At 41.2% G+C, this 22,573-nt stretch overlaps 2 protein-coding genes across 10 annotated transcripts in view; one reads left to right on the plus strand and one right to left on the minus strand.

Annotated features, from left to right (window-relative positions):
* The window catches only part of LOC105496395 (ganglioside induced differentiation associated protein 1 like 1), a 63,758-nt gene extending 57,706 nt beyond the window's left edge, over positions 1-6,052 (minus strand). Inside the window, exons 1-4 of one of the 7 annotated variants that reach the window (XM_071079256.1) lie at positions 5,977-6,052; positions 5,231-5,289; positions 4,822-4,975; positions 1,248-1,364 (exon numbers count right to left, since the gene is read on the minus strand). The gene's annotated coding sequence lies outside the window, so the exon portion shown is untranslated. The other 6 variants (XM_071079254.1, XM_071079257.1, XM_071079255.1 and 3 more) reach the window with 6 other exon arrangements.
* LOC105496398 (oxidative stress responsive serine rich 1) lies at positions 5,304-19,226 on the plus strand. Of its 3 annotated transcripts, none has more exons than XM_071079260.1 (4): positions 5,304-5,326; positions 9,370-9,487; positions 12,972-13,085; positions 18,011-19,226. In XM_071079260.1, exons 2-4 carry the CDS (start codon positions 9,411-9,413, stop codon positions 18,696-18,698), a joined length of 879 nt encoding a protein of 292 aa, XP_070935361.1. In that variant the 5' UTR covers positions 5,304-5,326; positions 9,370-9,410; the 3' UTR covers positions 18,699-19,226. The 3 variants fall into 3 exon arrangements, with proteins under 3 accessions (XP_070935361.1, XP_011765086.1, XP_011765087.1); XM_011766784.3 differs by lacking the exon at positions 5,304-5,326 and adding an exon at positions 5,461-5,612; XM_011766785.3 differs by lacking the exon at positions 5,304-5,326 and adding an exon at positions 5,885-6,986.
* The last annotated feature ends 3,347 nt before the right edge of the window (positions 19,227-22,573 follow it).

The following is a 22,573-nucleotide window of genomic DNA, read 5'->3' on the forward strand; positions in this document are numbered from 1 at the left end:
GGTTGCCTGGGTTCAAATTTTAGCTCCACCACTTGTTAGCTGTGTGACCTCGGCGAGTTACTACTCTTTGCTTCGGTTTCCTCATCTGGAAGATGATGGTGATAATAGTAATCTCATAGGATTGTGGTGATAACTAAAATAAGTCTTCTGATACATAGGAAGAGCTATGAAAGTATCAGTTCTCATATGCTGGGCGCAGTAGCTCAAGCCTGCAGTCCCACCACTGTGGGAGGCTGAGGCGGGCAGATCACTTGAGGCCAGGAGTCCAAGACCAGCCTGGCCAACATGGCAAAACCCTTTCTCCACCAAAAAAAAAAAAAAAAAAAAATTCGCCAGGCATGGTGGCACACGTGGGTGACTGAGGCAGGAGAATCATTTGAATTAGGGAAGTGGAGGTTGTAGTGAGCAAGACTGCACCACTGCACTCCAGCCTGGGCAACAGAGCAAGACTCTGTCTCAAAAAAAAAAAAAAAAAAAAAAAAAAAAAAAAAAGGTAAAGAAAGAAAGAATAAAAGAAAGTATTAGCGTTACTATGATTCTCCACTTAAATGTCCTTCCTCTGCTCACTGTCAGCCGGGTTCAACAGAGTTTAATTGAGACGGGCACCAATATCCATTCAGTTGCTCAAGCTGGAAAGCAAAGTATCATTGTCAGCTTTCTCTGACTGCCCATCCTGTTCGTAGTCAATCTCTCCTTGAGGCCTGATCTACACAACTTTTCAATCGGCTCACTTGTTCTCCATACTTAGGGCCACCTGCCCCTTCGATCACCATCATCGCGGGCCTGGATCATCATGCCGGCTCATGCTGAAACCAGATAAAATAAATCCGGACATTTCTTTCCATAGCTCCTACAGTTCTTAGAAGGAGAAACCTTAGGATAAATCCCTTGCTGCAGCCTTTGGGAGCTGATTCCTGCTTTCATCTGCACTTGAAACTTGTATGTTCAAAACCAAACCCTCCCACTCCCCAAACCTAGTCTTCTTGGATTCCCTTCTTTAGTGAAGGGGGCCACCTACTGGCTTGGCTCAGGCCAGACATCTCTGCTCAGCAGGCCGCCGAGCCCTGCTGGTCTCACCATCCTTCAGCCATGGTTCCCATTCTGGTCTTCCCTCAGATTATTTCGAGTGTCTTCTAACTGGTCTCTCTTACATTCCCCACCCTCCCCATCTACTTTCTAAGAGTCTACTAGGATGATATAAACTGCTACTAAAAATAAAAAAATTAGCAGAGCATGGTGGTGCTCACCTGTAATCCCAGCTACTTAGGAGGCTGAGGCACGAGAATCAGTTGAACCTGGGTGGTGGAGGTTACAGTGAGCCAAGATCGTGCCATTTCACTCCAGTCTGGGTGACAGAGCGAGATCTCAAAAAAAAAAAAAAAAAAAAAAAGTTTCAATAGTTTCTGGCACACAACACTCAATGCCTTCCTTTAACAAGTAATTACTGAGCGCCAACTATGTGCCACATAGAGTTCAGGCCCTGGGGATACACGGTATTTTCATCAATTCCAAGACACCATGATTTTAAAGACTCACCACTTACTGTAGGTACAAGAAAGAAAAAAAAAATACTACCAACTAAACCAGAACACACTGGTGATTATAAGACACATCCAGATGTTCTAACTGCTATTAATAAATTGTGGGAAAATGTGCATCTTTGATTCAACAGAAATAGTGACTAAAAAAAAAAAGACACAAAGTCCCTGTCCTCAGGTAGCTTCTATTCTAGTGACGGGACCAAAGAATAACTATACATTGTCAGGTAGTGATAAGTGCTATGATAAAGCAGGGTAAAGGGATACAGAGGGAAGGGGGTGCTGGGGAAGCCAAAGAAGACCCCCCCACCCCGGAGCTGATATGAGCAGAGACTTTGAATGACGAGATGAACTGTGGGTAAACAATGCTCCAGGAGGGGAAACATCACATACAAAAGATCTGAGATCTGAGAGGGAAATATGCCTGCTGGGTTCAAACACATGCAAAGAAAGTGTGGCTGGAACAGTCCTAGGCCCTGGGCAGCCAATTTCCTCAAGCCCAGTGGTATTTTCCAGGTGAAAGCAGGTATCCCTGGTCTAACTGGGTACCAACTACAGGAGGTAAAGGTGGGGAGGCTAAGAAAAGCAGCGTAACTCAGCTATCAGCAGGGTGGATAGCCAGACTGCCTAGATTGGAATCCCCGTTCTGCCACTTACAAGCTATGTAACCTTGGACAAGTTATCTAACTATTCTGAGCCTAGTTTCCTCAGCTATAAAACAGACATCATAAAAGTACATTTCACAAATTGGTTATGAAGATTACATGAGCTAACAACTTGTAATCAAGACAAACAATCATTATCACTACCTTCTATCCCAAAGTCATTTTCATTTTCATTTTAATTAATTAATTAATTTATTTATTTTTTGAGACAGGGTCTTGCTCTGTAGCCCAGGCTGGAGGGCCATGGCATGATCTCGGCTCACTGCAACCTCTACCTCCTGGGTTCAAGTGCTTCTCATGCCTCAGCCTCCAGAGTAGCCAGGGTTACAGGCATGCGCTACCACTCCCGGCTAATTTTTGTATTTTTATTTATTTATTTTTTTAGGAGAGATGGGGTTTCACCATGTTAGCCTGGCTGGTCTCGAACTCTTGACTTCAAGTGATCCACCCGCCTCAGCCTCCCAAAGTGCTGAGATTACAGGCGTGAGCCACCACACCTGGCCTACCCCAAGTCATTAAGAAAAGTATATCCAGGTAAGAAATAAATTAATTTGAGTCTTAAAACATAAGAACAGAATATTTTCCAGATTACCAACTGGTAGGATGGCAGTCACATTGTTAGGGAAATAATTTTCTTTATTACTTTGAACTTGGCTTCTCCAAAGTTATTTTTTAAGCGAAACTATTATCTTCCTATATAAATTGTTCTTGCAGTACAAATTCATGGAATTAAGTCTCTCCTACTAAAGTATGTACAAGACACTTGTAACAAGAAGGAAGCACTGTTAGAGGAATTTTACATCTACCACAGCTTTTTAATTAAATGGCATTACCATGTGCATTAATACAAAGTTGATTTCTTGAATATAAAGTCCACACACAAATTCAGGCTTTTTTCCCATGGTTAAAAAGACCCGGAATTGCTGGTATAGGACACTGATCTGGCTTTTTGTTCACTCAGATCCACCCCATTTTGTTGCTTTTCTATCTCATTCCAAGTCATGATGTACCACACCGTGAGCCAGTCCTATCTATAATGACTTAGAACCTCCGGCCACGTCAGGTGTGTGAGTTAACAGGCTTCGGTATTCACAAGAGGTTCTCATCGTCCAAGTACTCCCTGAGTAATGAGTCACATTCTTGGAAAGCATCTAACGCTTTATGATGGAGATGTGCTTACACAAAATGAAATATTGTAACTTTTTAGTTTTTAGTATTTAATATAATTAGGGATGGAAAGCAGGTAAAATGAGAATTCATCAAAACTGTATTTAGTACCTACTAACCCCCAGGAACTGTGCTAAGCTCTGGGAACTCAATCAGGATTCAGACAATTCTTTCCCCTCAAGGATATATGAGATTTTTTTTTTTTTTTTTTTTTTTTTTTGACAGTTTTGCTTTGTTGGCCCAGGCTGGAGTGCAGTGGCGCAATCTCCGGCTCACTGCAACCTCTGCCTCCCGGCTTCAAGAGATTCTCCTGCTTCAGCCTCCTGAGTAGCTGGGATTGCAGGTGCATGTGCCACCACGCCCGGCTAACTTTTTGTATTTTCAGTAGAGACGGGGTTTCGCCATGTTGGCCAGGCTGGTCTCAAACTCCTGACCTCAAGTGATCCATCCGCCTCGGCCTCCCAAAGTGCTGGGATTACAGGTGTGAGCCACCGTGCCCGGCCTTCTCAAGGATATACGAGATTTTATCTGAAGTTATATTTTGAAGTGGCAGCTTAAAAAGATGTATTTGGTCTTGATACATTTCACTTGGCAAGGTCTGAGAAACAAAAATGCATCATATTTCCCGCTTTTTCTTTTCCAAGAGATGTTGAGAAGGGCAGTTTAAATCCTGACTTACCAGCACTGTGAGACAAAGGACAAAGCCAGCTAGAACAAGTTATCTAATCTCTAATATACTCTAACGCTATCTAATTAGCATCATTAGGTTACAATGAACAGTTTTCTTTCATCCCGTCAGTTACTGAACCTCTGGTATGAACAACGAGAATTTAAAATGTTTTACCCAAGGCTAACTTCATGCTTTATGTTTAACAACGTTATACAATAAATTGTTAGATTTCATTTACAAATATAGGCCAGGCATTCCAAAGACTGGCTGTAGTTAAGCTGGACACAGTTAAACCATCTTCGGCAGCCTATCTAGTCAGTTGACTACAACTACGGTATTGGGGAATGAGGGTGGATGGGGCCAGTTTTGGTTCAGGGAAAAACCCTCACTCTAGGGGTGGGCCACAATCAACACCAGCCAACTCTATTGAGCAAAATCATCTGTTCTCATGAAGCTTTGAGAAGTGAAGACGTGGAGCTGGAGACTGCCAGGCGAGGAGAGGCACAGCTAGATTAGCAGAACCAGTCCTGGTGATGAAGCAGGTGGCAGCTGTTGCACAGATCACCTTTTCCCGCCTGCCATCTGAGCAACATTCAGAATCAGAAAAATGTAAAGAACCCTAAAATTCATCTCCTTTGGTGAACTGCCTAAATCTTTTTGCCAAATTTGGTGTGTAGGTGCATTTCTTTGGCAAGAGGGTCTACAGTTCTTACCAGATTCTCAAAGGAGTCTACGCCTGAAAACACGAGATTCACCGATAAGGTTCAACTTCTTTACTTACTAGATGGAAAACTGAGAGGCCCAGAGGACGAAAAGCAGTTGCCTCAAGACAAACACAGCGATATCAAAACCGAGGCATTTCAATTCAATTCTAATTCTGGCTTCACACTATTGACCCTGGCCACGTCCAATACCTCTTCGCTTCTCTGCAGGTCCTGAAAGATCACCAGGAGGCGAGGGTTGGTGTCCGAGTCCTGGAGAGGTCGCAGGCAGTCCAGATTCTAGCATCACAGAAACTCTGGCCAAGCGCTCAGCCGGGGATTGGCTGCCATAAAGACCCCCGCACGTCCTCGCCCCCGCCCCGCGGAATTCCGCTGCATAGGTGACTCCAGGTAGAGGACCAAGCACAAGGAGATGCCGGGGCGGTGGAGGCAGAGAACGACTGCGAAGAATGACACCTATTCACTCACCTGACAGACAGGAGGAAGCAGGCACGCCCCAAAAGCTGCTCGGGAGGAAATCCACGCCACTGGGAGGAGGCAGACCGAAGAATAACAGGAAATTACGTAAGGCGCACGTGCTTCCGAGGGGGGCGGGTGCGGGGCGTTCGAGAGGCGCGGCCCCCGCCCTGCGCCTGCGCAGCCGTCCCCTGCCGCGCTGCCGAGTCACCGGGGTGGGAGGAGCATGGGTAGGGGGCGGGGTGCATGCCGGAGTGCGCAGGCGCAATGCGACTCCCGAGGCGCGGGCCGCCCCCTTGGCTGGTTTGGATCCGGGTCAGTCGGGCGCCGAGATTCGGGAGAGACGCTCTGAACTGACTGCACCGCATCACCGGAGCGCCCCAGCTGCGAGGCGGTAAGTGCCCTGACGTGACGGGGAGGGGCCGCAGCATAGCGTCTCGGCCTGCACAGCCGGTCTGGCCGCGGGCGGTTTTTCCCGGGCCCGCCCGCCTTGGGTCGCGTCGTCTCCCGACGCCTCCTGCCTGGGCCGGGCCTGGGCCTCTCCGCGCCCCCTTATCCGCCGCGGCCTGTGCCTGCTGGAGCTCCGACTCCGCGCTCTCTCCCCTTCCCGCCTTCCTGTTCTCCCGCGGACCCCGCCCCGTCCCGCTCCTCCGCCGTCTCCCGCCCAGCGACAGCTTCCCCTTTTCGTCCTCCTTGGCCGCCCTTTGCCCCTTCCCGCCCTTTCCCTCTCGCCTCGGAGCCCCATTCTCGTTGGCTACCTCTTCGGCCCCACTCCTTTCTTCTTCCGCATCCCTGGTGCCTCGCTCCAACTCCAGCCTCTCGTTCTGACCCCGGGAATCTCCCGAGGAGCGCAGCTTTCCAGCTGGAGACCCCGGGCGGGCAGAGCCCCTGGACAGCTCCCTCCTCGGCGTTGTCCTCACACCTCAAGCCACTTCCTACCCCTCTGGGTTCTGACCAGGAATTTTCTCCATTTGTGTTTAACTGCGACAGGCACAGACTCTGGGTGAAAAGAAAGAACTTCGTGGTTTGGCTGCAGCACTGCGAGTGTAAAGGGATGAGTGGGTTGCACGGAGAGGTGTGAATGTGCTTTTTGTCCTGGGGGCCGATTGTTTCCTCCCGGTCTAGTTTGCCTCTTCGGGTTGCTGGACAGGGTTTTCTACCCCATACTCTACGCTTCCTGGTGGTCTGGGAGTTTCGAAATCTTTAACGTTGTGATAACAACGCTTACCCGCGCCATCCCTTCTTGATCGTTCTTAGGTCTTCTCGGGCGTGGAAATGTAGACCTAGACTTGAGGTTCAATGAGGTCTTGGTTAAAACGGCAAGATAGAAGTAAGATTGTGACGCATCCATTTCGTTGAAAGAGAAAACCAGGAATTCGTCCTTTTGATGGAGGAACTTAGAATAACTGTAATTTTTGTAAGGTTGTGGAAAATCCGAGGCAAAGTTAAATTGCCCGGTTTGATTTGACTTAACATGAAGTAACTTCGAATAGGCTTTTTAAAGTTTCATCTCTTTGGATGTTCAAGAGTTCACTGCAGTTAAAACGCCAAGACCGCCTCCCACAAATTTGGTATTAATGAAGAAGGGCAAGCCAATTGTATCTGTTGTCCGGAGTTAGTTGTACAGCCCTTTCTTTGAGTGAATGGGGATCTGGGGGTGCAGAGGAGCTTAATGAGCCTTTTATAATTACAGAGATGCTCTTCTCTGGCCCTTAAGGTCATGCCTAACGCTCACCTTTGCTTTTGGCTAAAATAACTGAGAAAAAAGGTGAGTAGTTAAAAATGCTGGAAGTCTGAAAATCATTTAGACAGAACTTCATTCCTGAAGTTGTAATCTGTAGTCAGATTTTAATTCTGGCCTGTTTTGGTTTTTAGATGATAGATCTTTTAGTGTGTCAACAGGAATGTAAAGTTTGTATTAACATCTAGGGTGATCACCTGCCATGCTATTAAGTCAGCATAGTATAATTAAAAGTTACATATGTGGGTTCAGAGCCTCTTAGCACAGTGTTATATTGTAAGCTCTTGGAGGGCAGGAATGAGATTCTTCTAGTCCTTACAGAAATGGAGTTTAGGCTTCTATCCCTAGCATTCATTCTAGTGCCATGCACGTGGTAGGTATTCTGTAAATATTTGTGAACGAAATGAATTTCTGCCTGTAGGGTTCAGTAGTGTATACTTAAATGTGACATGTACATAAATGCTGACTAATTTCCAGAGAGGGCGAAAGAGGACTTGTGTGGGGTCTGCGGGTTGGGGAGACTGGCTCAGATGATTTATTAACTCGGTAAGGGCTGAACATTGACTAACGGATCATAAGGTAATTGAGGAACACTATAAGTCAAACTTCAATTTAGTTCTACCAGCAGGAAGAATTTGTTTACAACCTACAGTAGTACTCTTTTAGATGATGTGAAGCTTTGAAAATACTGAAATAAGTGATTGCTCACCTCTCCCCCCAGGTATATAGAAATTGATTGTGTATTTGGGGGGATCCTACCCTAAATTGAGAATTAGAGACTAGTGAAGCATGGGATTGTGTGGATAATGTTTCTTCATGTTTATGTACTTAAATACCAGCAAAATATACGTGGAGAATGTATTTAATTTTTTTTTTTTTTTTTTTTTTTTGTCCTAAGAAGTTGAAGTGCAGGCTGGCTGAATTTTTTTTTTTTTTTTTTTTTTTTTTTTTTTTTTTTAAGTAGCTGAATTCTTTTGAGACTGTTTTCAGTGTTCCCCAGAGAGCTCTGCCTAAAATATCTTAACTTCTGCAAATAAATAAATAAATAAAGTGAAAAATCCTGATTCCTTGCCTTTTTATTTTGCGCTGGTACTACAATAATGTAATGGTTACATTATATGAAACATGATGACACCTTGACCTTTGGAATATTAGAGGTCTCACAATAACTTCAGAGCCACCCTGAGAGAAACGAGCAGATATGAATCAGAGAGGACCCAAGGCCTGGTGGAGAGGCACTGCTCCCTCTGAGAATGCCTAAGTGGGGTGGGGGCGGGGGGGGGGGGTAACAGCTTAGAAATAAAGAGGTGAAGTGAATCTTTTGCTTCAGATATCCTCTATTTCTGTTTTTTTCGGTACTTTTTTCTTTCTTTCTTTCTGATTGTCTCTGATATATTCATAGATGCTGGTTTGCTTAATTTTTATTCAGGATTTGGTACTAATAACCCTGAGTGAAAAAATAATTTGGAGACTAGATTCAAGGGTTTTTTTAACAGACTTCTTCATTGTGTTTCTTGTTGCTTTGGTTGGTTCTTCATCTCCCTTTCTCTGTTTAAAATATAAAAATCAGGTGGAAAATATGGAGGACTTTGGTTAATCAAACTAGTTAAGAGATCATTTAATGGTGCGTCTACACAATAGTCATTTCTATTTTTTTTCCTTACTTTCAACCTTTAGGCTAAAGAAAAGTTTTTTTTTTTTTCTTTTTCCACTCATGTGCACAATAATTTTTTGTGGGGTTGCAAGTATATAGTTCATTTATTTTCTTTCTTAACAATTAATTATATTATTCCAGGCTATGAATAAAAACACAAATGGAAGTATCAGCCTTACTGGTAGAGTGTATTTATAATTCTGCTTTCACAGTGGTAACGCCTTGTTCTGTAAAACGTATCTTCCTGAACATAGCTGTCTGGATCAGGATTGCTCTAGAGAAATGCTATCATGTGTCATGAAAGTTATACTTAACTAGGGTTAGGCCAGACAAATACTCAGTGTCATTTTAAAGAATCAGAGTGCTATAATTTGAGCTATTCCCTTTTATTTCTGATGTCATTTTGTTCATAGATTTCTAGACCAACTGGGGAGATTCCCATGTTAAAAAGTATGTATACTGAAACATAGATTTCAGATCATCTAGTTTCCAAAATTGTGTAATAGGATATTGGCATCAAGTATGTGAACAGTTTATATTCTGTCATAGTACATATCCATTTTTGGTATCATTTCATTTGTTTTCCCTTAAGAAAACCTATAGTCTCCAGTTATCTACACTGAAACTTCCTTTTTGAAATAAAAATTTGCTTTTTTTTTTTCTAACAGTAAAGGTAACAGGAATGTAAAATCTTAAAAAAAGGTATACTTTTGATCCCATCTGTTTTTACTTTGCTCACTTTATTTTCTTTTTTAGTGTTAACAGGAACATCGATAAGTAGTGTAAAAACTTGCACAATGAAATCCGAAGCCAAGGATGGAGAGGAGGAGAGTCTACAGACTGCTTTCAAGAAATTAAGAGTGGATGCATCAGGGTAATTAAATATGTAATACATTATTTGGAATTATTTGTTTACTCATTCAAAATAGTCTCTTCTCCCTAAAAAGCTCTTCCTCTTTTAAAATTTCTCATTATTGAAAGAAGATATAAATGCTAATAGTGCAACACAACATCCTTCCAGATTCTGCACAGTATTGTTTTAGTTTAAAAAAAAAAACCCTTTGGTTAAATTTGAAAAGTAACAGTTCATTTGCCCTCCTAGGTTGGGTGTTTTGGTTTTCGTTCACTTTGAGGAGGGCTTCCCCCCACCTCTTTTTAATAAAAGATTATCAAGTGGTGTCCCATCAGGGATTTTATCATACATCTCAAGAGAATCACAATATTTTTCACTAAAAGTGGATTGGCTCAATAGAAATCTATGAAGACATTGTAGATTTCATGGTCTGTGATTGCTAAGTCTATCACTATGGAAACCTCTATTCAGTAGGGTTCTGTCACTGAGATCAATAACCTTGGACCCTTTGGCCAAACTAATTAGTGTACCTGCGTACCAGCTGCTGTCTGAATGTTAATGTTTCACCCTTTGCAAAATGTTCTGTGTAAGACTCTTCTCACCCCAATTCTTTCTCCCAGGCCAAAAGAAATCAACATTTTTAATGGATATAAGAATTTCTTTTCATGAATGGAAACTAAACACTGGAAGCTCAGAGTAGAACACCCACAAGTAATAATAATCATCATTAGTGTTTATTATTTACTTCCTGTGCCCTAAACACCGGGTTAAGTACTTTGCACATTATTTAATCCTCACTACCACCTTAGTGCATGGATACTACTGTCATTTCAGTTTACAGATGAGACTCACACAAATTAAATTACTTACTAAAAGTCACATTGGTAAAAGTTGCAGAGCCAGGATCTGAACCTAGACAGTCTGTCTCCAGAACCTCTGCTCTTAACCATCCTTTATGTGGTACCTTGAAGACAATATGAAGAAATGCATGCAGTACCTAGCACAAAGTAAAAACTAGATGTTAGTTGTTATAGCCACCTGCCTGTTGCTAGTACTATTTTTGGCCTATCAAATTAAAAGGTTTATGCTGATAGATTTGCACAGTAGATATTATAGGTGCTCATATTTGCTTCCATGATACTTCTAAAACGTATCTTTCGTCTTGATGGTTTTCTAATGTGGTCGTCTTGCCAGTTCATATCAGTACTTTGATAAATCGTCTGGGGAAACAGAAGCAAAGCAGAGAAGCAGATAGTTCCAGATTGTGGTTGCAGTGTATCCTTTGTGATTTCTTATATAGGAATAATTTTTTTAAATCAGGAAAATACTAGAAATGTGTACACACAATTATACATACAAATCTCCTAGTGTGTAAAGTTATATAAGTAACTCTTGATACACAGACTTCTTTCCTGATGTTTTAAAAGAAGTTGAAATGTAAAATAAAGCCAGGCTGGGCATGATGGCTCATGCCTGTAATTCCGGCACTTTGGGAGGCCGAGGTGAGCACATCACTTGAGCTCAGGAGTTTAACACCAGCCTCGGCAATGTGGCGAAACCCTGTCTCTGCAAAAAAAACCAAAAAATTGGCGTGGTGGTACATGTCTGTAGTCCCAGCTGCTCTGTAGGCTGAGGTGGAAGGATCACTTGAGCCCAGGAGGTGGAGGTTGGAGTGAGCCGAGATCGTGCCACTGCACTCCAGCCTGCGCAACAGAGCGAGACCCTGTCTCAAAAAAAAAAAAAAAAAAAAAAGTAAAATTAAGCCATTTTGGTATCCCTAAAAATTACTTGGAACATTATTTAAAAAATTTTCAAAATATATGGTCAAAAATTATGTATATGTAAAACCAAATGCTGCATGTTCTCACTTAGAAGTGGGAGCTAAGCATTGAACCACACATGGACATGGGAACAGCAGATACTGCTGACTACTGGAGTGGGGAGGCCAGGAGCAGAATGTGGGTGGAAAACCTACCTATAGAGTACTGTGCTCACTACTTGGGTCCAGTATGCCCATGAACAATCCTACGCATGTACCACCTGTATCTAAAATAAAAGCTGAAATGAAAAAAATTATATATTTGTAGCATATATTCTGCCTTGAGTAAAATTATAAGGGAAGGAGAACATTTGAGAAAACAAAGAGAAGGGATGAGTCATTAGCATGACTAAGCAGAATAAGACTTGTGTAGTAGTGTATCATACATTCTAGTTGTTTTATATTGTTGCCAGTTTACAAATGGGACATCTGAGGATTGACTCATAAACTAACCAAGCCTTGCCAGGAATTTAGCATGATCCCGTTCAACAGGTTTTGACTCCTTAATGGTATTTGTCTTATTAGGACAAATCTCTATATAGATATAAATCGATATATATAACAAAACAATATCTTATTTATCTGACTGTAATACAATACATGCTTATAATAGAAAAATTTACGAAAACAAAACAGGATAAAAACAGAAGTAAAAATCACAGTTTACCATAACTACTGTTAACACCTATATCACTGGTTCATGATAGCCTATACTTATTTTACCTAGTTGAGATCATAATAATATGTATAGGTGTTTAACCATGCTGCTTTCTCCTTACAGGCATTCCCCTATATCATTAAAAGTTCTTTGTACACTTAATTTCTAATAAATTCCCAACATTTTACTGTATAGATGTGCCATAATTTAGAAATACAGTATTTTTTTTCCTATTACATCTTTAGATTATTCCCAGTTACTTTTTACTTTCAATTATGTTTCATTGAACATCCTTTCATTTTAGTAGATTAATGTCTCTTTCTAAAGAATTTTGTCAGCACTATAGCATGTATAGTAGGAGGGGTGTGTGTGTGTGTGTGTGTATGTTTATGTGTGTTGAAAAAGTCTGTAAGGTTTTCCACCAATGTTCGATGTTGGTAGTCTCTGGGTTGTGAGGTTATGGATGATTCTGTTCTTCTTGCTTTTAGATTTTTTCATGTTCTTTACTGGGAACCCATATTATCTGTATAATTTTAAACCACAAGGATTTAACTCTGATTAATATTTCAAGTTTATTAGTTGCAAAAGTTAGAATATTTTTCTAAAAGTTGCATAATATTTGAAAATGTATTCAGTGTTAAGTTAGATGGAGTCTCCTAAAGTTTTTGCTTCTAAACTTAGTTCCATGACTCTGGTTTGCCTGCGTAAGATAAATGGTCAGTGTCATTAGCATTCTCTGACCATAAGGCCTGATCTGCCCCAGGGAAACAGCCTGAAAGTCTATTTATATCCTGCTGCTGGGTACACTTACCAATCATTCTTCGGCTTATGATTTTGCAGCCATGGGCTTTTAGGGATCCTCTAAATTTGGTTTTGAAGGAAAATGTACACTAAAAGCTGAGCAATTTTTGAGAAACCCGAACTGGAAAAAAAAATGTATGATAAAAATTGTATTTGAGTTAGTGAGAACAATATGTTCTCCTCATTTTATAGTGTTGTGTAGCCATAAACTTTGTTCTTGTCTTCAGGTCCATAGCATCTCTGTCTGTTGGAGAAGGCACAGGTGTCAGAGCACCAGTCAGAACAGCAACAGATGATACCAAACCTAAAACCACATGTGCATCTAAAGACAGTTGGCACGGGTAAGAGCTTCTTATTGTAATAATTTTCATTCCAATATTATAAAATATTATTGGATTTTCCTTCCTGAGTGTCCAGAAAAGAGTAGGTTATGATATAGGAACCTAAGACCCAATGATTAGAGAAGGACCTATTCCTTCTTTTGCTGAATTTGCTGAGACTTTCTTTTTGGCCTGGTCCGTATTCAATATTTACAAATATTCTATGTGTATTTGAGAATATTGGGACTTCTCTCATTATTCTTGGATTCTATGTCCATTAAATCAGGCTTTTAAATGTGTTATTTGAAACTTTTTTCCAATTTTTTAGTTGACTTACAAATAATAAAGATGTATGTTGAAATCTACCCCATGGAAGTGAATTTGTCTATTTTCCCTTTAAATTCTTTGTTTTTGCTTTATGTATCTTGAGGTTATTTTGTTGGATTTATATAGCATAGGTTTTGAATGTCTTCCTCCTGGTGAATTGAAACTTTTATTATGTAGTGACATTCTTAATCCCTCATAATGGCTTTTGTCTTAAAGTTTTCTTCTAGTGAATGTTTCCCTTGTGTGTCTTTTTCTTTTCTTTTTTTTTTTTTTTTTTTTTTTTGAGACAGAGTCTTGTTCTTGCTCTGTCACACAGACTGGAGTGCAGTGTCACAATCTCAGCTCACTGCACCCTTCGCCTCCCTGGTTTGAGCAGTTCTCCTGCCTTGGCCTCCCAGGTAGCTGGGGTTACAGGTGCCCGCCACCATGCCCAGTTAGTTTTTGTATTTTTAGTAGAGACAGAGTTTCATCTCATTGGCCAGGCTAGTCTCAAACTCGTGACCTCAGGTGATCTGCCCACCTCGGCCCCCCAAAGTGCTGGGATTATAGGTGTGAGCCACACCTAGCCTTCTATTCTTTCAAGCATTCTGTGTTCTTGTATTTTAGCTGTGTTTCATATAAATATCGTATGACTAGGTTTTTTTTTTTCTGTTTTATTCAATGTGATCAGTTTTTTTTTAACTGCTGGGTTTAGTGTATTTACGTTTATTTGATTATTGATATCTTCAGAAGTGATTCTGCCATTTTACTTTATTTGTCCTGCTTTTTTGTTTTTCTTTCCTTTTTTCTCCCCACCTTACTTCTCCTGGTTTCCTTTCCAATTGTTTCAAAACAATTGTTTGCAAGGATTTTGTTTGTTCTTTTCCTCTGGTGGTTTGGAAATGGCACACTTTGTTTCTATTCTTTCAGTAGTTGTTAGCCTTGATTTTGCCATGCGTGCTTTTAACAAAGACACAAATTAATGGTATTTTAGCTCTTCTCCTCAGAACCCCTTTCCTCTGATCTCCTGACTTCCATGATGTAGTTGCCCAGTATTTTAGTTGTGTTACTTTTTAATCTCACAAACTAGGTTTTATTATTATTATTTAAGCAGACAGTGTTTATTTAGATTTTTCTACTTGTTTATAACTTCTTTTCTCACCATACTTTCACCTCAGACCTCCTATATACAATCACTTACTTTTTTCCTAAAGTAGTTTTTTCAGTGAAGGGTTATTGCTAGTAAATAGGACCTCTGCATTGTATAATTCCATATAAATACATTTGAAAGGGCCCCTGATGTTAACGTCATGTCCTATTGGTAAATAACAATCATCTATATCCGTGGGAGATCGATTCCAGGTCCTCCCCACTCACACACCCCTCTCAATACCAAAATCTGAGGATGCTTATGTCTCTTAGACAGAATGGTGTAGTATTTGCTTACAACCTGTGCTCATTTTTCTGTATACTTTAAAACATCTCTAGAGTACTTACAATACCTACCACAGTGCTTACACAGCACTTCACTCACACAGACTCAGCATAGTGCTCAGAGCACAGCAAATTCAATGTTTGCTTTTTGGAACTTGGTGGAACGGATGTTTTCAGTCTGCTGCTAGTTGAATCCACAGGTGTAGAATCCATGGATACAAAAGACCGACTGTACTTTGCTTTCATTTATCTGAAAATGTCTTTATTTCATCCTTGTTTTTGAAAGATAGAGTTGATATACTTGACATTATATTTCTAGATTGACAGTTATTTTCTCTTAGCACTTAAATGAGGTATAGTTGATTGTCTTCTGGTTTCATTACATTGATATTGAAAAGCATATCTTCAATCCAATTGTTATTGATTTGGAAATAATCTTTCTAGTCTCTGGCTGCTTTTAAGATCTTCCTGTTGTCTTTGCTATTCTATAGTTTTGCTACAGAGTATTTCTATGTGGATTTCTTTTTATCCTGCTCTGGTGTATTTCCTGTGTTCATAGATTCTCTTATCAAATCAGAAAATTTCTCAGTCATTATGTCTATAAAAATCACTTGTCCTCTGTTCTCTGTATTCATTTCTTCAGAAATCCAGACTTACTCTGTCATCCCTCTTAACTTTTACATTTTTCCGAATCCTTGTCTCTGTACTGCCTTTTAGGTCAGGGGTTAGCAACTTTTTTTTGTAAAGCACCATATGGTAAATTTTTTAGGCATTGGAGGCCAAGAAGCAAAATTCCAAGGATATTAATAAGTGCTTAAATAAGAGAGAAAACTCCTACTCTACCCTGTTTGGCTGGGGTTGGCCATCCTGGCTGGTGGACACATTTTGTCTTCAGTTGCTGAGACAGTCGCAGGATAGAGTGACTAGCCTGAAAGGAGAACCTTGTGGAATGGGTGGGTAGCAGGTAGTGCCAGGGTCATTTCTACTCTCTGTTCCAGTGAGGCTCAGATCCCAGCATGCTCTTTTCTCCTCCAGAGATCCCAGCACTGGTTGGAGTCTTGAACTGAGATTCTGCCTCTCAACGATCAGCAGTTGCCAACAGTAGAGACTCAACATGTAGATGTTAGCCAGTGTGGGCGCTGGACAGTGGTGCAACGTGTCCACTGGCCAGGAAGGTGGTCAGGGAGAATAGGGACAGGGGAGGATCCTCTAGCCTGGTCTGTGGCTCACAGTGCTAGCCCACTGGAGCAATGTCCACAAGCTGTACAAAAACAGGCAGGGAGCCAGATTTGACCCACAGGCTGTAATTTGCTGGACCCTGTTACAAATAATTCAGATTTATTTTCCAGTCAGGTAATTCTTTCTTTAGCTGTGTGTACAAGTCTCCTGTTATCCACAGGGGATATGTTCCAGGAACCCCAGTGGACACCTGAAACTGCAGACAATATCAAACCCATTTGCCATCAGTTAGAACACGTTTTTGTTCATGTCTTCCACCCACACATTTAATGCCTTTTCTATCTTAACTAAGGACTTACGTGCACTGTGGCTGTAACTTTTGCATTTGAAGTGCAACAGTAAGTCTATCACAAATTTGTTTTTCCTTCCTCACCATGTTTCAGACAGGAGATTCGTTTTTACCGTACATCTTAGCAACCTCAGTATGTGTTTTGTTTTTTTCCTTTCCTTATTAAGTCAAGAACTTTCACCTTTTCTCTTAAAGAAAGCTGTTTTAGTTCATTTTCTATTGCTGTAACTGAATACCTGAGACTGGGTAATTTTTAAAGAGACTTATTTCTTATATTTCTGGAAGCTGGGAAGTGTAAGAGCATGGCACCAGCATCTGGTGAGTGTATCATTGCTGCATCATAACATGGGGAAGGATATCACGTGGCAAGGGGGCTCGTGAGAAGTAGCCAAACCGGCTTTTATAACAGAGCCGTTCTTGTGATAACTGTCCCTCTCCCTCACTAACCTTTTAATTCATTAATCTGTGGATGGATTAATCCATTCTTGAAGGCAGAGCCCTTGTGACCCAATCACCCCCAAAGGTCTCAGCACTGATGCGTTCAGGACCAAGTTTACAACACATGAACTTGTGGGTGACACATTCTAACCACAGCAGAAGCACTTCGTGGCTTTCCTTGGTATACCCAAACTGCTAGCATCACTACTCTTGCACTTGGGGCCATTGTTAAGTAAAATAAGAGTTACTTGAACACAAGCACTGCAGTACCATGATAGTGGATCTACTAACCAAGATAGCTACTAAATGACTAATGGGTAGGTAGCATATACAGTGTGGATACCCTGGACGAAGGGATGATTCACATCCCAGGTGGGATGGAGCAGGATGGTGCAAGATTTCGTCATGCCACTCACAGTGGGGCGCAATGTAAAACTTACGAATTGTTTATTTCTGGAATTTTTTATTTAATATTTTCAGACCATGGTTGACTGCAGGTAACTGAAACTGTAGAAGTGAAACCATGGATAAGATGGGACTACTGTGTTCTGTTTAGCTCATTCATTTTAATTCCAAATAAAACATTTCTTTTTAGTGTCCTGTTTGGTTCTTGTCTCTAATTCACTTAGCAGTTTTGAGTATCTTTTCTTTTCACTCACTTCTTTATTTAAATGTTTTATAAATAGTTACCTTACATAGTGTGTCCAGTAATTCCCAGTATCTGAAAACCTCAGGGATTGTAAATATTGTTAGTTTTTTGGTTTTGATTGATTGGCTGTTACCAATGATAGAAACGAATCAAAAATCTATTTAATAGTAATGGCATAATGGTCATTTGTAACGTTAGCCTCACAGTGGTTCTGACGCTGCTATATTCAGGTTTAGGGCACAATATTTAGACTTTATGGGATTGGTTTCAGTTGTCTGTCTGAGGTGCTTCCCTCAGACTCACTGGTCAAAGGCTCCCAAGGTGTTCTATCCCAAATGTTTGGCCCAAGTGATTCAGTTTAAAAATACCATTATCTCACCTGGTTGTATAGCTTGCTAATAAGATGATTTTGAAGTTTTTGAGACACAAAGACTTAGGCAGCATGGAATTGGAGGCAGGTGCATCTCTTGCGGGAAATTTATGAGCTTAGACTCGTAAATCTGACGGGAGGTAAATTTCCTATTATCATAAAGAATCTGTTTAGGACAGCTCTGTATCCCAGCATCTTCTTGTGTATATTTTTCCTCTTAGGTCTACAAGGAAGTCTTCACGAGGAGCAGTGAGAACTCAGCGTCGTCGACGTTCTAAGTCTCCTGTCCTTCATCCTCCAAAGTTTATACATTGCAGTACAATAGCATCTTCTTCCAACAGTCAACTGAAGCACAAAAGCCAGACTGACTCACCTGATGGCAGCAGTAGGCTGGGAATTTCAACCCCGAAAGAGTTCAGTGCAGGAGAAAGCTCTACTTCTCTCGATGCTAATCACACAGGGGCAGTCGTTGAGCCTTTGAGAACTTCTGTTCCAAGGCTCCCATCAGAGAGTAAGAAGGAAGACTCCTCTGACGCTACCCAAGTCTCCCAAGCAAGTCTCAAAGCCAGTGATCTCTCTGACTTTCAATCTGTTTCCAAGCTAAACCAGGGCAAGCCATGCACATGCATAGGCAAGGAATGCCAGTGTAAGAGATGGCATGATATGGAAGTGTATTCCTTTTCAGGCCTGCAGAGTGTCCCTCCTTTGGCTCCAGAACGAAGATCCACACTTGAGGACTACTCTCAGTCGCTGCATGCCAGAACTCTGTCTGGCTCTCCCCGATCCTGTTCTGAGCAAGCTCGAGTCTTTGTGGATGATGTGACCATAGAGGACCTATCAGGCTACATGGAGTATTACTTGTATATTCCCAAGAAAATGTCCCACATGGCAGAAATGATGTACACCTGATAGCAAGAAGCTAATTCATATGCTTTAAACCAATGAAGGCTTGTCAAAGAGATTTAGTTAATGGCAGACCTTGTGGCCACTTTGTGTGAGAAGACATCTCTCTGCTCACTGTGCTTGCAATAAAAACTTCACTTGGCATCTCAGTTAATCTTCATTCTTTAAACTTACTCTCTGAGTTCTTCCGTACACTTCAAAGCAAGCAGATCAAAGAAAAATTTAGAAATGTTCCTGGGGGATGAAGAAACTATAATTACTTGAGACTGGCAGCAGTGGGTAAAAGCCTTTGTAAAACAGTGCATTTTTCAGATTTGTTTAAGGTTTGGTAGCCAAGGAAAGTAAAATGTGATTTTGTAACTGCACTAAACATTTGTCATGCTGTAGTTGCCAGCCCAGAATATTAGAAGTTACAAGACTGATTTAAACCATCTCTGATTTAATGCAAGATTGTGTCTATAAAGATTTCTCATGTTATTGTTAAGCCAGAGATCTAAGGTTTAGATTCATTTTGAATAAACTAGCTGGCCTGCCCTCTATTGTTTGAGAGAGTTATTAACCATCACTAAAGAAGCCCCTGCTGGTGCTATTCATCCTGAGACATGTTACATGCAGTTACTCAAGCAGCTTGGAATGGGCTGTTTCAGTTGGAGGGAGGAGGTGTAATATTTGAAACTAGTGTGTGTCTTCACCATCTCCAGCATTTTAAGTATATGGTGTGTTTTTTTGTTATTAGTTGTAATACAGGTCTCATACCTCAGTTTCAGATGTTCTAGATGGTTACTTCTTTGAGCTGCCCTGTCACCCCAGCAACCCCAAAAGAGAGTTTTGTACATTCTGTATCCCACAGATTTGGTCAACCATTTCAAAATTCCCTCCAGTTTGGTAAAAAAATCTGTCTTCGGTTTCAGCTGGATGATGAATCCTTGTTTTTCAGGTGGCTCCAAAAAGAATGTTCCATGTGTTCAGACCATCCTAAGCAGAGCCACCAAATTTAGTGACAGTGTCTAGTCATGTTAGCAATAATGTTAACAGAAGCTTTTGTTTAAATTACAAAATACATTTATACTATTTACTGAAACATCGCACTGGCTGTCTGGTTGATTGATGATAATGGGATGTGGGCTTCAACAAATAGGTGATTTGTTCTTGGGGGAGAGGGGAAGGGTGTTTACTAGAAAAACCCTAAGCTTAAGTAGTGGGAGTCCTCTACTGGTCATTGGTTTAGTGTGGATTTAGTGACATCTGAAGGCTTTGGTTAAAGGGAGGGAGCAAAATACCTTATCACAGCTCTAGAAGCTGTGACATATTTCCTAATAATGGTGACACAAGGTGTACTAGTTAGTATATCTAAGGCAGAAATTCTCAAACTTTTTGTAAGCACCTCCTTTACACTGACAAATTCAGGACCCAAAAGGTTTTGTTACAGTCTCCAAAAGGATATATGTTAATGTTTACCATATTAGAAATTTAAGATAATTTTAAAATATTTAATTCATTACAAGCTAACAATTTCTGAATGAAAAATAGCTTTTCCAAAACAAAAAATATTAGAAGAGTGGCATTGTTCTACCTTTTTGCAAATCTTTTTTAATGTTTGGCTTAATTAGAAGACAGATTCTCTCATGTTTCTGCATTCAGTCTGTGGGATATCGCATATTGTGTGGTCTCTGGCAAACTTTTGTACACTTGTGAGTATGAATGTGAAAAAGGCAACTAAAGGTTGAATATTGCTTACATGAAATACTTGGGACCAGAAGTGTTTCGGATCTCAGAATTTTTTTAGATTTTGAAAGATTTGCATTAATCCTAAAAGCCAAACTGCTCCAATGAGCAGGTCCTTTGATCCTCATGTCAGTGCTCAAAAAGTTCTAGATTTTGAAGCATTTCAGATTAGGGAACCTCAACCTGTAATGTTTTAGTACTATGAAAATAATGTTGACCTCAGATTTCCTAAAAGGGCATCAGGGACTCCCAGGGATTCCCAGACCAAAATTTAAGCTTCTGGTTGTAAAGGTACCACCCTGCTTTCACCTCCACAACTAATGTTTTGGCTCACCTTTAAAAAAACAAAAACTGGGCTGGGCGCGGTGGCTCACGCCTGTAATCCCAGCACTTTGGGAGGCCGAGGTGGGCCGATCACAAGGTCAGGAGATCGAGACCATCCTGGCTAACACAGTGAAACCTGTCTCTACTAAAAATGCAAAAAATTACCTGGGCGTGGTGGCGGGTGCCTGTAGTCCCAGCTACTCAGAAGGTTGAGGCAGGAGAATGGTGTGAACCCAGGAGGCGGAGCTTGCAGTGAGCTGAGATCGCACCACTGTACTCCAGCCTGGGCGACAGAGCGAGACTCCGTCTCAAAAATAAAAACTGGAGAGGAGTGGAGCTATTGTAATTAAGTAGTGAACTATTCAAGTTCATCTTAAGTGGGCTTAACATGTTCTTTGAATTAAGACGAGTTCTTAAGCCTTTAAATCCCTTTTAGTTTGCTTTCCAAGCCAGCGGTCTGGTTATTTGCTTAGTGCTGTATGTTAGTGCAGCAGTCACCAGAGAATGATGATACGTATATTTTTCATACGAAGGTGTTAGGGGTGTAAGGATTGAAAAGGGCAAAGTTCCAATGACCTACTAACTCAAAATCCAACTTGGATGAAAGTTGAGTCATTCCCGATTTGTGGGAATAAGTTGTAAGTTATCTACATCTCAGCAAAATCTTCCTCAAAACATGAATCTTGAAGTTAAAAATTACTCTGCTCAGACCCAGTTGGGCCAACTTTAACATCAGGGTCCCTTTCTTTTGTGAATGCGACTTACCAAACTAATCTCCTTTCTCTCATACATCTAGGAAAATGGATTTGGTTTGTGGATTGAGGGATTAAGTCTCACTCTGATGTTCCAAAAAAGTAACATCTTGATTTCTACATGCCTTTATTGAACAAGTTTTCATTGAATGTTCATTCATTCATTCATTCATTCATTCATTCATTCAATGAGTATGAAGTGCTTACAACACATCAGGGACACTGTACTAGAGCCTGGCAATCGAACAGTAAGCAGAATAATATCCTTGTCCTCAGTAGAGAAAGGTGATGAACATATAAGTTGTATGGAGAGAAGAAGAATTAGGAGATAGAAAGGGGTGGGCTAGGGATAGGGTTGCTATTTGGGGTGAGCAGAGAAGATGCTGTGATAAGGTGATATTTGAGCAGAGACCTGAAGGAAGTAAGAGAGTGAGCCATGGGGGCATCTGAGGGAGGGGCATTCTTGGCAGAAGGAACCACAAGGATGTCAATGCAGCTTGAGCAGGTGGGGTCAGAGAGAGATCGGTCGGGCCAGATCATGGAGGGCCTGATAGGCCATTTCAAAGGTGTTGACTCTTACTGTGAGTGAGATAGAGAGCCATTTGGAGGAGCAGAGGAGAGAGACATCACCAGACTTAGCTGTTTTTTGGAGACAGAGTCTTGCTCTGTCACCCAGGCTGGAGTGCAATGGCACGATCTCAGCTCACTGCAACCTCCACCTCCCGGGTTCAAGCAATTCTCGTGTCTCAGCCTCCCAGGTAGCTGGGATCACAGGTGTGCGCCACCATGTCTGGCTAATTTTTTTTTTTTTTGTATTTTTAGTAGAGATGGGGTTTTGCCATTTTGGCCAGTCTGGTCTTGAACTCCTGACCTCAGGCAATCCGCCCACCTTGCCCTCCAAAAGTACTGGGATTACAGGCATGAGCCACCATGCCCAGCTGAGACTTAACCTTTTGAAAGAGCACTGGCTACTGTGTGCAGACTAAGGGAAGGCAAAGAGGACAGTTAGGAGGCTACTGCAGTGAGTCAGGCAATAGGTTTGGTACTGGGTACTTGGCAGTGCAGGAGATAATATGTGTT

This window comes from Macaca nemestrina, chromosome 15 (genome assembly GCF_043159975.1).
Source record: "Macaca nemestrina isolate mMacNem1 chromosome 15, mMacNem.hap1, whole genome shotgun sequence".
Taxonomy (NCBI): Eukaryota; Metazoa; Chordata; class Mammalia; order Primates; family Cercopithecidae; genus Macaca; species Macaca nemestrina.

Coding starts and splice junctions, on each gene's coding strand:
- LOC105496398 (XM_071079260.1), top strand. CDS start 9,411: ATGAAATCCGAAGCCAAGGATGGAGAGGAGGAGAGTCTACAGACTGCT. Junction 9,488..12,971: donor TTAAGAGTGGATGCATCAGG/GTAATTAAATAT, acceptor TCTTGTCTTCAG/GTCCATAGCATCTCTGTCTG. Junction 13,086..18,010: donor TCTAAAGACAGTTGGCACGG/GTAAGAGCTTCT, acceptor TTTTCCTCTTAG/GTCTACAAGGAAGTCTTCAC.